Source organism: Brachycentrus maculatus, unplaced genomic scaffold (genome assembly GCF_059751285.1).
Source record: "Brachycentrus maculatus isolate JH-2025_06_01 unplaced genomic scaffold, ASM5975128v1 h1tg000003l, whole genome shotgun sequence".
Lineage (NCBI taxonomy): Eukaryota > Metazoa > Arthropoda > Insecta > Trichoptera > Brachycentridae > Brachycentrus > Brachycentrus maculatus.
The window spans coordinates 1,662,787-1,676,401 of NW_028280758.1; the positions used below are offsets into that span (position 1 = coordinate 1,662,787).

General features: G+C 32.4%; 1 protein-coding gene across 1 annotated transcript; it reads left to right on the forward strand.

The window, feature by feature from the left end:
* Nucleotides 1-1,967: 1,967 nt before the first annotated feature.
* Nucleotides 1,968-11,470, forward strand: LOC148314014 (mitochondrial 2-oxoglutarate/malate carrier protein-like). Its single transcript, XM_088267250.1, has 5 exons — nt 1,968-2,150; nt 5,233-5,451; nt 8,477-8,756; nt 10,012-10,130; nt 10,828-11,470. Exons 1-5 carry the CDS (start codon nt 2,086-2,088, stop codon nt 11,003-11,005), a joined length of 861 nt encoding a protein of 286 aa, XP_088123376.1. The 5' UTR covers nt 1,968-2,085; the 3' UTR covers nt 11,006-11,470.
* Nucleotides 11,471-13,615: the final 2,145 nt, after the last annotated feature.

Here is a 13,615-nt window from a genome sequence, read left to right on the forward strand (position 1 = left end):
AGCTAGCAATCGTACCTAGTAGAGTTCTGTAATATTTTCATAATGCATAACAATATGTAACCGTTATCAATAAAATATTCGAGAGTCGAAAATATATTTCCCGAGATTTATGATATGTGCACGAGGTACCAGATTTGATTCCTGAAATTTCTTCCTTTCAGCATAATGATGCGATTTCATTACAATTAAAATGTTCGTTTGGCAGCCATATTGTGTACAAACAAAAGTTGTCCATGTGCCATTCGATATAAATAATGGCTAGAACTGACCAGTGACCCGATTCTGTCTGATTAAACACGTAAATGTTTTTATCCTTATGTAACCGTTAACTGGCCTCTGAAACATATGTTCGAAATATCAAAGCTTTCGTATGGTAATTAAGGAATCAACTAAAATGATATAAAAATTAAGTTCTCATTACATAATAATATAATTATGATGCGCCTATATCAAGTTTTCAGATTCAGATTTAAAACAGGTTTTCAGTTTTAATCCTATGACGCCGCTGAAATACTGAAATCGTGTAACAGCGCACAGCTACTAAATTAGGTAATTGAGATCACGAGACTGTTCCGTTATGCAGTTAGACACGTCTATATATTCTTACATACTCAGTACAATATCATATGGTTTAGTTTTATATTTACATGACGTACATTCGTACGTCATGGAGATATTTCTAGGACTCGTCCATCAGACTTGGAGTCATGTGACGTTAAAACATCTGCGTTGAAAATAAAGAAGTCGGCGCAATTATATTACGAGATTTTCGACAATTTAATGAATGCAATATACTGTTATTCTACGGGCAAAATGCCAGACTGTTTTAAATATCGAATAATTAAATTTAAAAAAATGTTATGTCATGTCAAGTTTTTCTTTTAAATATGTATAAAGAGCAAATATTTCTTTTATCGATGGTTTTCATTAGACGTATTTTGGGTGTCTGTAATTTAACTGCCTCTCTAGTGTAGGAGTTTTATTACTTTTCGCGAAGTGCCAGGTTCGATTCCTCGATGGACCATTAAAGCAAATCAAATCAATGTGAAAAATAGTAGGCATATTCACAAAAATAGTAGACAATATTTTGGCGGGACTTGACGCGTGAAACTTATTAGATTAGCTTTGCGTAATTAATCATCACGATAGCACTGCACACTGGGTATATTATTTCTTTAAAAAAATTAACCCTTATTTATTTTTTAAAATAGGCCTTGTTCATCATCAAATTATTAAATATAAAAATGTATATTACAGTAAAATTTACTAAGCCTGTATTATTATTTGATAATTATTGAAAATATTATATTATTTTGGGCGTAAATTTTGTCTTTTTTATCGTTTCGAAACAAGTATATTTATATCTATAATCTTATAAAATTTGTCAGATATTATATAATATATGGAACTGAACATTATAAGTTATCATCATTGATATTTATATAACTGCTATATTAAAATGACTTCCAAACAGTTTTTCAAAAACTTAAATTAAAAAAAAAATCAATAAACCGAAGGTCAGTATTCGACATACGTTCGATTTAACAAAATTGGTTCAATTAATGTCAGAAACGGCTAGCCAATAAAACTGCATCATTACTTATTCAATGAAACACTGAACAAGTTTCGAGCTAGGTAGCATGATTTAAAAAAAAAAACAAATAAGTAACTCTGTTTAAAAATAATAAATCTGAAAGTATCGTTATTTCGGATTTTTACGAAGACAGAAAATCTCAAATTATTTTTTCTGTGTTGGGTATGCCATATATTCATTCCAAGCGCCTTACTTTCCCGTGGATCTCTTTTTCTAGTACGCTTTTTATTCGATTTTTCCCACCATCTCGTTGGCAACACTAAACAGGTAATCTTATTCCCGCCATAGCATTCTAGTAGGTACCTGAAAGAGTTGAATGGATTCGGCAAACGTCAAAAATACTGGTAACATTTATCGAAACAATTTTCAATTTTCTGTCACGGATCACAGCCGCGCGGAGAAGTGTGAATTCGTGTTGTGTCGGCGTTGTTTCACGAAATATCGAGGAGTTTGTCGGTTTGGTGGCTTACAAGCTAAAATAATAATCAAAAATGGCAGTAGTAGCAGAAAAACCAATTCCTAATGGAGTCAAATTCCTCTTTGGAGGACTAGCGGGGTAAGTTTTAATTTATATTTTCACTTATTTTGATGTTTGTGGCAGCTGTTGTAATTGACTGTTAATAATCACATGTAAATCAATCTGTAACAATTAGTGGAACTTTTCATAGTTTGTCGAATATCAGAATCCCGAACAACAGTTTAAATTGTTATTTTGTAAAAATAATATTTTTACAAGCATTTCCGGAAATGTTTTAATTTGGAGGTCATCCTTGTCAATTTACACCAAAATCTATTTTTAAAAATAATAAAAAATCACGCACGTAACTCAAACATCTAGCCACCGTTACAACACATTGATAAATTATCTTTCCATCAATATTTTGCACAACTTTTGTATTTCAATCCATTAAAACTTAATTTATTGTTATACATTTTAAAATTATCATTTATAAATTTAGATTTTGAACGAATCCCTGGAGTCTATTTTATAATTTGATTACACTAAAAGTCAATGAAATTTTGTTGCAATTAAAAGATATAAATTGAATGACTTGCATAATGTTAAAAATAAAATGTCCTTGCCTTAGTTAAATATTGTTCTTGTCTTATTTTTCTAAGAGGGTAAAGAAATTATGATGGTATACTATATAAAATAATTATTCCAATAACTCTGAGTGAATAATGATAAGTTTTTTTCTTTAAAATATGTAATTCGTAGGATGATATTTTTTAAATAAAGTATTATAGTTTCCTTCAGGAGTATTGCCATATACGCCAGTGCTCATTTAGGCAAAGTTGCCACTTGACGTACATATATGGCATTACTCCAAAAAGGGTAATATCTTTATGGTCTATTAATTCCAATATTTCCGTGAGAATACCCTATTCCAAATTCGAAATACAAAAATTGCCGCATGCAAGAGGCCTTTTTGTTTTTCAAACAGTACAATTTAATGAGACCATCCACTAACTTACATTATAATCTTATAGTCAAACAAAATTGTGTTTTTCAGTTATGCAACTGGAAACAAATTGAATACCTAATTTAATCACGGTGGTAGAGTGATTCTAGTGTTTGATGGGTTATGCAGTATATTTATTAAAGTATTTTTAGCCTGTTAATGATTTCCATTATTGGTTTACTATTTAGCACTTGGTCAACCTTGTATCCATGTTTGATTTGTTATCATTACCAATTAGCTGAGTATTATGCGTGCCTTCTGTTACATACTAACCGTGAAAGATGATTTGGTATATTATTTGTTTTGTTTTTATTCTGCGCGTTACTCTTATATTCTTTCGGTCTATTAAGACATCTCAACATAGATGAAGAAGGGGCATTTACGGGACTTACGACCTTCATAGGCTGGTTTCAGTGATCACTTTACACACATGTAACATTCACCGTCCGCCTCTGTAGTGTAGTGGTCAGCATGCTCGGCTACCGTTCTGGAGGTCCCGGGTTCGATTCCCAAGGGGGGTAAAATAAATATAAGTGATTTTTTCACTGTTACATATATTCAATACTACCCTGGACTGGTACCTGAAGCGGAGGGCTGATCACCTTTCCTTCATGTGTAAACGATCGAGATAACACTGCGTTTATATAACGCAGTGTCCTATGCACCATGGGGGTCCGGATAAGGGTTTTATTAACATTCACCAATTCTACCCATGATTGATAACCACGCTACTCAAATTCTTGGAACTTCTATATTTATTATTCAAACTCAAAACATAGTGCTTGAATTCACTAAAATTTCACTAGAGGCATCTATGGTGAGATGAAAGTAGCTTTTTATTGAGCAGAAACTCTTTAATTTGTATGTGAAGTCTGACTTCTGGATTGTAATCACATACATGAGAAACGCTAGAAAGTATCCTTTTTATTTTAGCTTATAATTTGACCAGTTCTTTATTTACAATCCAGATTTGTGAACAAGTATTTGGACACACTCAAAATGTTGTATATCAGAATTATTTTGAACTTTCAGATATATTTTTCCAGTGTCACAAATAATTTCAAGAACTCTCTTTTCTCCCAGAATTGATAAGCCGCTTGAATATTCAAAGGGCAAAAAGGGGCAAATTATTATCCATATATGGAATTTGTGTTTGTATTTCATTTTCACACATACGCTACATAATACCTCGGTACTTTTTTTCATTAGCTTATCTTATGTATTTATGTACATGTTGTGTACATAATGATATTATGTGAGCCTCGACATATCTATCGTGTGGAGAAAAAACAACTCAATGTACTGGAACCTGCAAAAATTCGTCAAATAAATTTCACTGGAATTTTATATCTTATAAATCAAAGTAAATTATTATTTTGGGTGTTTATTAATCAGTAAAAAAACTTTTTGTAATTAAGTGACAGAATATTTTAATTTTTTAAATATTAATAGTAAAAAACAACACATCCCATTCAATCTGTAGTAAATTTTAAACCTAACTATATGTGCTACAGCTGTTTTTAATTAAATTGGTCTAAACACACAATCACAAACAGTTGTGCCTTTCATTTCATATTGCCATGTGTGCAAATAATTATTTTATGTAATCTTTGGGAATTTGTCGGGTCAATTGACAAAAGTATCCTGTATTTACCGATTATTACCAGTACCTACTAGCGAAAAAAATGTTTTTAATTGGTCTTTGTTGTGTTTTTCATAACATCCTTACTAGGAGTAGAAACGCATCATTAGCTTGAAAACATGTTTTCAAGCGTTTCTCAAGCATAGGATAAAAATCCAGGATTCGGACTTCACGTACAAACGAAAGAGTCTCTGCTTAATAAAAGCTTCCCTTATCCCACCATAGATGTCTCTAGTGAACTTGCGCATAGTGTGGTACAAGTTTGATCGATCTATCTAGAAGTTTCAAGAATTTGAGTAGTATGGTTGTCAATCATGGGTAGAATTGATGAGTGTAACATGTGTGTAAAGTGATCACTTAAGCCAGCCTTTGGCTGTCGTAAGCCCTGCAAATTCTCAGACTTCCATATTCTTCATCTATGTTGAGATGTCGACAATAATATATATCATAAGTTCGATAAACAGTTCTTTAATATGTGTACTCTATTAATACTGTCAAGTATTCGTGGGTTGAAATTTTTAATTTGGTTACAGCATGTACGCGACTGTGTTTGTACAGCCGTTGGATCTGATCAAGACTCGCATGCAGCTCAGCGGCAGGAAGGTCAGCAGCTTCACCATGGGCGCCGAGATCTTCCGCAAGGAGGGCCTGTCCGGCATCTACACTGGCCTGTCCGCCGGTCTGCTGCGTCAGGCCACCTACACCACCACTCGCCTCGGTATCTACACGTGGCTCTTCGATCTCTCCAAAGGGTAAAGACTGACTTTAACTAAATACAAGGTTTTTTTCCCTCTTTCAACATGGATGTCAGTAGTGAACTCACATAAACTGTGTCACAAGTCGCTCCATCCTTTCAAGAACGTCATTAATCAAAAATTGTCGATTTTCAGTTGTGCATGTTTTCGGAATGCCCAGAAAATGTACTATATCCCAGCAAAAGAGGCATGTTTTTAACTTAATATTTACCCGCTACAGGGCAGAAAATGTTGTTTTTGCATTTCAAAGAAAAGGTATTGTTTAATTATTTTTTTAAAAAAACTAAATATTTTTCAAATGGAGAAAAAACCTTTTACCTAACCGTTTTACCTAAAAAGTTCTGTTGCACAGAAAAAGTTCAATAAGTGGCTTAATATTTATTTTTAATACATTGTATTATATTTAGATAGTTAGTTATATTTTTAAACATTAAAAACGTTCTCCTGAAAAATCAAGTTTTTTGATTTATGACGTTCTTGAAAGGAGTGAGCGAAGTTTGATCAATATATTTAAAATTGAGTAGTATGGTGTATATAATGTGGTATAAAACACTTGTTGAGTTTTATTTTATTACACACGACTCTAGTTTCAAAATGAAATGAAACTCAGTAAAATTGGATCATATATATAGAACTTTCAAGAGAGAAACCTCTTCTTACTCTTCCCCATCGCACAAGTTAAAGAATTTTACTAGTGACAACAATAGAAGTTAAATTAAGCTACTTTGTTTTCACCACTTTTATTTTAAGGGAATGTAATTAATAATGAGTATTTTAATGTTTTTAATGTTTATTTAATAAACTCTGATTATGACAAGGTTCTTGTCGAAACCGGTAGGTTAAAGTTTACTAATAATAAAAAAGTCGTTAAAACAAACTTGTTTAATTTTATAAAGTTTATAAAATGTGCCACAAAGTATTTGCGAAAAACATTCAAGAAAACAACAATAGATGTCTATTGAAATTCTAGTGATTCAAGCACTTTGTTTCAAAATTGAACAAAATAAACAACTTCCAAAAATGACCCGACTTCCACATTCTTCTTCATCCATGTTGAGATGTCAACAAAATGTATAAAAACTAAGTCTAGCTAACTAAGCGAAGATAATCCAGATTCGTGAACCAAGTATTTGGACTCACTTAAAATGTTGTAAATACGAGGCTTTGCCACGCGGTTCCCTCAAACAATATCTAGATAGACTATGGTAAAAGTCCATAGAAATTGACACTATCTAAAAAATGGTGGGAATAGAGTAACTAGAAAGTAAGTAGAAAATCCTGTGCGGAATCATTCTCCTCACAATAATTATTCACACATTTACTGCTCAGAACAACAAATTGAATAGTAATAGAATTAAATATATATTACTACTACTACTACTACCATCACGCCTTTCCTCGGCAGGGGTAGGCAGAGAGGATGGAATGCCACACTCTTCTGTCCTGACATACATTCCTAGCTTTCTTCACATCCATACATCTAGTCATACATGCCTTCTGATTACGCAGACTTTTGACACCACCAGATTTTATGTTCTGATTGTGCCAAGTCTTTTTCGGTCATCCATATCCATACCACCTTAAACTACTCTATATTTTATTATTTAATTAGGGATCCATTCAAAATATTCCATTTGTAAAGATAAAAATATCAAATAATTTACACGGTTTTTATGAAAGCAATTGAAGGAGTAGTATTGTAATACTTTTTAATAACCCATGAACAACCATTCATATTTATGATTTTGCTACGGAAAATTATTAAATTAATAATTTTTTTTTGTATTTTGTCTTAGTTTTATAAATGGAAAATCAGTGTCATTATTGTAAGTTATAATGACGCTTGTTTGCTGAATGTGTTATTATTATTGATAAAATAAGCATGTGTTATGTGTGAATACATAAATATAGGATGACTTCTACTCCACTTATATTTATTGATGAACATATCCTAGATTTTCTTATCAGTTTGTATATTGCAGTCGCAAAAGGAAAAATAAATGCATGTAGAAATCAATACTTATCATCAGCACGCTCATATAAAGTGACCTTTTAAAATAGTTACATTCATATTTATGTTACAATTGACGGTCAAAATTTGTTCTTGAAAAAAAGTGATAATCGTTAGAGAATTTTAAAAAAATGGCTTTACTAAAGTAACTTTCTTTAAATCAGCTTTAAATGAGATCAAGGTTAACCCTTACTGGTCTAATGTCAAATCTCATTCGACATCGATTTTTTGCTCTTAGGTCCCATGCCGGATGTTATTAGACATTTTTTTTTCATTATTAGTATTATTTATTTAAATTCCAAGGTTACATTTTTGTACTCGTATCTATTTGTCCGCCTCCGTAGTGTAATGGTCAGCACGCTCGGCAAACGTTCTGGAGGTCCCGGGTTCGATTCCCAGAGGGGGGTCTAATAAATATAAGTGATTTTTTCACTCCAATATTTATTCAAAATTACCCTGGACTGGTGCCGGAAGCGGAGGGCTGATCACCTTTCCTTTTGTGTGTTAACGATCAAGATAACACTGCGTTTATATGATGCAGTGCCCTATGCACCATTGGGGTGCGGATAAGGGTTCGAATGAATGAATGAATCTATTACAACAGTATGTGGAGCAGAGGATAAAAGATTTTTTCCAATTGGAATGTAACTGTCTACCTAGATTTTTTATCGAAAGTCCAGGATCACAAGTGAATGTCGTGAAAAGCGGACTTGCCCTTTCTCTGTAACTCATTATGCGAAATGTCGTTACGAGAGCAACTTTTGCACATTTTTTTTGCCCGTTATGAGAGATTCCACTGTATATATATTTATACCTAAGACAACTTCTGTTTAATTAAAAGAAATAAATACTAAAACACTCACGTAAAAGTATTACGTAAGAAAACAAAAATTCTGAGTCCGTATCTATTATATTTTAAATTGATATTCTCATTTTTAAAGTCAAGTTGTAGTAAATATATATCACCGGGAGGGAAAGGTTAATGTATAAAAAATAAATATTATTTCATAGCAAGGATGGTGCCCCCCCGGGTCTCACCACCAAGATGCTGCTGGGCGTGTTTGCGGGCGGCGTGGGCGCCTTCGTGGGCACCCCGGCCGAAGTGTCACTCATCAGGATGACCGCGGACGGGCGGCTGCCGCTAGAGAAGCGCCGCAACTACAAGAACGTGGCCGACGCCCTCCTGCGCATCATCCGCGAGGAGGGAGTCCTGTCCCTGTGGAGGGGGGCCACCCCCACCATCGGGAGGGCCATGGTGGTCAACGCGGCCCAGCTTTCTTCATACTCACAGGTTAGGAATACTGATTATATATGCAATATGCGGATAATACATGTGTGATAGGGTGATTTGAAAATGTGAAATACTTGTAGGGACACTTTAACACACTAAGGGTTGGTGTTTTTTTACGCCTGCGGACCGCTGGCGACAGGATTCGATAATTGTGTACATGTAGTTAAGACCTTAACAAAGAAATTGATACATAATAATCATAAAAGAAAAGTAAATAATTCCTTCTTTTCTTACTTTGAAATTAGGCCGGCGCAGAAGGTAAAAATACACTTCCCGTCCTTAAGCATCAATCGACCAAACGGGTAGAAATACCTTTCTCGTCCTTGTGTTAATTATGATTATTAATAGATTGATTAGCTTATTTATCTGCATCCAACGCATTGATTGTGTGCAATTCTGCTTCACCATCCAAATCTTATCAACAGTTTGGATTCGTTGAAAACAAACCATTTTAATCATTCATCAATTTGTAAAACCCTGACAGACAACTGTATATATTATTATCAATCATTGTTAGATTCCAATCTTAGGTAAATTTTTCTATCGCTCAGTGTTAAAAATGTTGTTTCAGGTGAATGAGTTTCAACCCTTTAGTGCTAGCAGGTATTAGTACGGCTGTTGCTGTAAGGCCGTAACATTTGAAGAAAAATAAAACCGAACAAAAAATTTTTTTAATATATATATTTAAAGAATATTATAAAGACTTAAAAATAAATATCAAGCCACATTTTGAACTTTTTATTGTGCAACAGATCTTTTCAGGTAAAACCTGAATGTATTTTCTCCATTTGAAAAATATTCAGTATATTTAAAAAAATAATAAAACAAAAGCTTTTCTTCAAAATGCAAAAACAACACTTTCTCCCCTGTAGCGGGTAAATATTATGTCAAAAATATGCCGCTTTTGCTGGAATATAGTACATTTTCTGGGCATTCCGAAAACATGCACAGCAGAAACTTGTCGATTTTTGATTTATGACGTTGTTGAAAAAAGTGAGCGATATGTGTTCCATATTTTAAATGATTGCAATTGGTGCTTGATATAGGCTAGAAACAAGCACAAAGATGAGAACGTTTACTCGCATTTTAATTGATAATTAAATGCAAATTTTGTATGGGCGAACTGGCAAGTACGGCATTGGAGAGCACGCAAATCACTGAAAGCAGACAGAAGATTTAGAGAACGAACTGTTGATTATTATTTTTTTTTTAAATATGATACCAATAATAGCGATTTTCAATAATAATGTTTCAGTCTCGCGAAATGCTGAATGTGTACATCCCTGATGGCATCGGTCTGCACTTCTCGGCCTCCATGGTGTCCGGGTTCATCACCACCGTAGCCTCCATGCCCGTAGATATCATCAAAACAAAGTATGTCACTTGTCTATTTTAACAGTTATGTGCAGGACAGAAAGCATTTGGCTGCCGTTCTTTAGGTCCCGGGTTTGATTCCTAGGGGGTCAAAATAAATACAAGCAATTTTCAAACTAATATTTATTTAATATTACCCTAAACGGGTATGCAGGACTCATCACCATGCCTTCATGTAAAATCGAAATTACACTGATTGCATCATAATGCAATGCACCATTGGATGTGAATAAGGGTAGGAAGATTTTTTTTTAAATTATAATTTGAAAGTGCATCACGCGGCTTTGCACGAGTCCACCTAAGTGAGTCATATATGTAAAAAGTAATGCTACTTTGCAAAACTAATCACTATTGATTGATGGTCATATGACCTGACCTACATATAATGTACGCTGTCTCTTGTAGATATCTGTAGTTGTGACATATCCATACGGTGCAAATGAGAGATTGTGACATCTCAAATTTACGATCAGTAATATACCATTTCCGTACAATACTTTACACACATTTAAGAGATGTTTCGCTCTAAGAAAATATTTTTTTTATTAAATATAGATAACACTGAACATCTTATTGACAAGAATATTCTTCTGTACCTTTTGAATTTCCTTTTTTTTGCCAGTTGAGTCTTAAATGAGTTTGACGATATGTTAATCAGGGTACTGTACATCATAGTATTATTTTGTTTTTGCGACAGAATCCAAAATGCGGAGGGCAATATGACCATGAAAGGAGTGGTGGTGGACATTCTCCGCAAACAAGGAGTGCTGTCCCTCTGGAAGGGCTTCCTGCCTTACTACGCCCGCCTGGGTCCCCACACAACGCTCACATTCATCTTCCTGGAGCAGATGAATGCTTGGTACAGGAGGTTTTAATATCTCACTTTGTCCTACACGATTCAACGAATTTCTAAATAAGCTTAGAAATTCGTAGCCTAAAGGCTACGTGCGTAGTTTTTCACGTACATACCAAAAATGTTTTGTGTCATTAGATGCACGTATCTCACGCATATCGCCGTGTCAGAATGCATTTGTTACATTTCCAAAATAATGATACGGGAATATATACCTTTAAAATTCTTCATATTCTCATATTACCAAAAAAAAATTGACAATCTACCACTTGCATTCTTACACCACGGTATGTTAATTTATTAACAATATTTAGACAATTTTACAAAAGTGTGTATAAAAGTATATTTTTTGAGATTTATTTATTGCGAATTGTAGACTTAATATTGTGTAAACAGTGCCTGAAGGTATTTTTATCTTCATTGTGTATATGTATTGTAAAATGAAATTGTGTCTTATGAAATAAAGAATACATATTTTATACAAAAATCGAGGTTAATTAAGTATTTATTTATCATTCTTTAGTTCTATTTCATAACCAGAAATTCATATACTTAATTTTCTTCAATGGCAATACTATCCTGTCAGCTCCATATAATTTATTTAGATAATTTCCAAGAACTGAATTAAGTACTAATAGTTGTTCCATGCACAAGAGGCTCAATATACACTAGTTTCAAAGATATATGTAAGATACGCAATTAACAAATATTTTGCCAATATATATATTTTTTTAATCGTGTAATTCAATTATTTTTTTATTACTTTACATGGCACTTTCTTCATTTGATTCCAGAATAAATTGTGACATAAATATTTGTACTGTATATATGTACATATCACACAGTTAATAATAAAAAGACCTAATGAAAAATTTGCAAAAATCGATTTACGTACACACAGAAGCATCTTATAATGGTTTCTATCTATATCTTTTATGAAAACAATGCCACATCAAATTGACGATATTGTTTTTTAAGAGAAATATTTTTGTTTTTACTATTTACAAAAATACTTCAATTTCATACTATTTCTGTGAGCCTAAGTGGCGCATTATTAAAAATAGGCTTCCAATTATGGTTAATTGAGTTTGAACCCAGAAACTCTGACCCGAGAGTCCGCGACACTGACCACGAAACCACAACCCGACACAATTTTCTTTGACAACACTATTTTCATATTATATACATAAAAATGTGTTACAATATGCCTTTGTATATCTAACGTAACTTGATTTTTTGTAAATTTTGAATTAGGTCAGTTTATTAATAAATGTGCGATGTGTAATTCAGCAAAATTTTTACTAAAAATTAAAGTTTTTGAATAGTTTTTTTTCTTTGTTATAAGTCAAAATTGTTGTCCGTTTTATTATTTAAGATGTGGTGATTTTACAGTGATATTATTTTTAAATCTGTTTACATAATACATACTTTCTTATTACCGTGTCATATTTTCATATATATACATAATATTATATCATTTGTTTTTGGCTAGTATAATTGTCATCCATGCATAAACCCACAATTACTAATCAACTTTTTGAATTACTAATTTTAAGCCAAAAAATATATTTATGTATGTATATATCTGTGTATATTACTTGTAGATTTTGACTAAACATCAAATTGTCTTTTCTCTAAAATATACTGTTTTTATAAATATTCTTCTTTGTACATAACATTAATTCATGACGTTTTGTTGTTTTAATAGTTAATTAAAATCCAGAACCCAGTATGTCATTATATTAATGCAAAACATACTGATACAAATTTAAATACATTTTTGAGTTGAACAGTGCAATAATATAAGATTAATCTAAATTTTTTTTAACCAGTTTTTTTTTTCATATAAGAGACATATAAAACCTTGTATGTAATATGTATTTTAATTGATAAGATTTAATGAACTTTTAAAAAAAAATATCCCCATATCTTATTTAACCCTCAGTTCTCTGTTTCGCCCTATAGCCTCTATAGGCGGCGGCATGCATGTTTTGCTGTATTACTCGAGTGTCATCGAAAAAAAGTCTAATTTCTCAAACTTTCAAGCGCGAAGGGTTTTTAGTATTTAGAAAGAGGCTTCTAGATTAAATGAATTGTTTATTTATTAAAATGTCGATCTTGGTAATTTATTTTAAATATACATATTCGCATTTTGTGATTCCTATAATCTCAGGTCTCTTTGATAAATTATGTTTCTTCATCGAGATTAATGCTATTATTGGATCTTAACAGTATTTATTGAATGAGATTTTAAACTCTATCATAATGCCATTTCAGCAGTTTAAATCTTGAGTATGTAATTGGTTAGGAGATTATTGTAATAATAATTTATGATTAGAATAATAAGACTTCATACTATAACGGAACGCATACTTCTTAATACTGAGATGTAATGTATACATATCGCATTTCAAAGATTTATAATGATTAATTGACCATCGTCAAAAAGGGTAATATGTAACAAACATGTGCATTTTCTTATTGACTCTTATACATATTTAATTTCTGTATACTTTATCATTATGGAGTAGATTTAGAGTAGGGCTCGCTTATATAGTATGGTATTATAAAATATAATTTTACAGTGGAAGCTCAATTACAAAACTCAATTCTTACCAGAAAAATGTCAAAT

Coding starts and splice junctions, on each gene's coding strand:
- LOC148314014 (XM_088267250.1), top strand. CDS start 2,086: ATGGCAGTAGTAGCAGAAAAACCAATTCCTAATGGAGTCAAATTCCTC. Junction 5,452..8,476: donor CTCTTCGATCTCTCCAAAGG/GTAAAGACTGAC, acceptor ATTATTTCATAG/CAAGGATGGTGCCCCCCCGG. Junction 10,131..10,827: donor GTAGATATCATCAAAACAAA/GTATGTCACTTG, acceptor TTTTTGCGACAG/AATCCAAAATGCGGAGGGCA.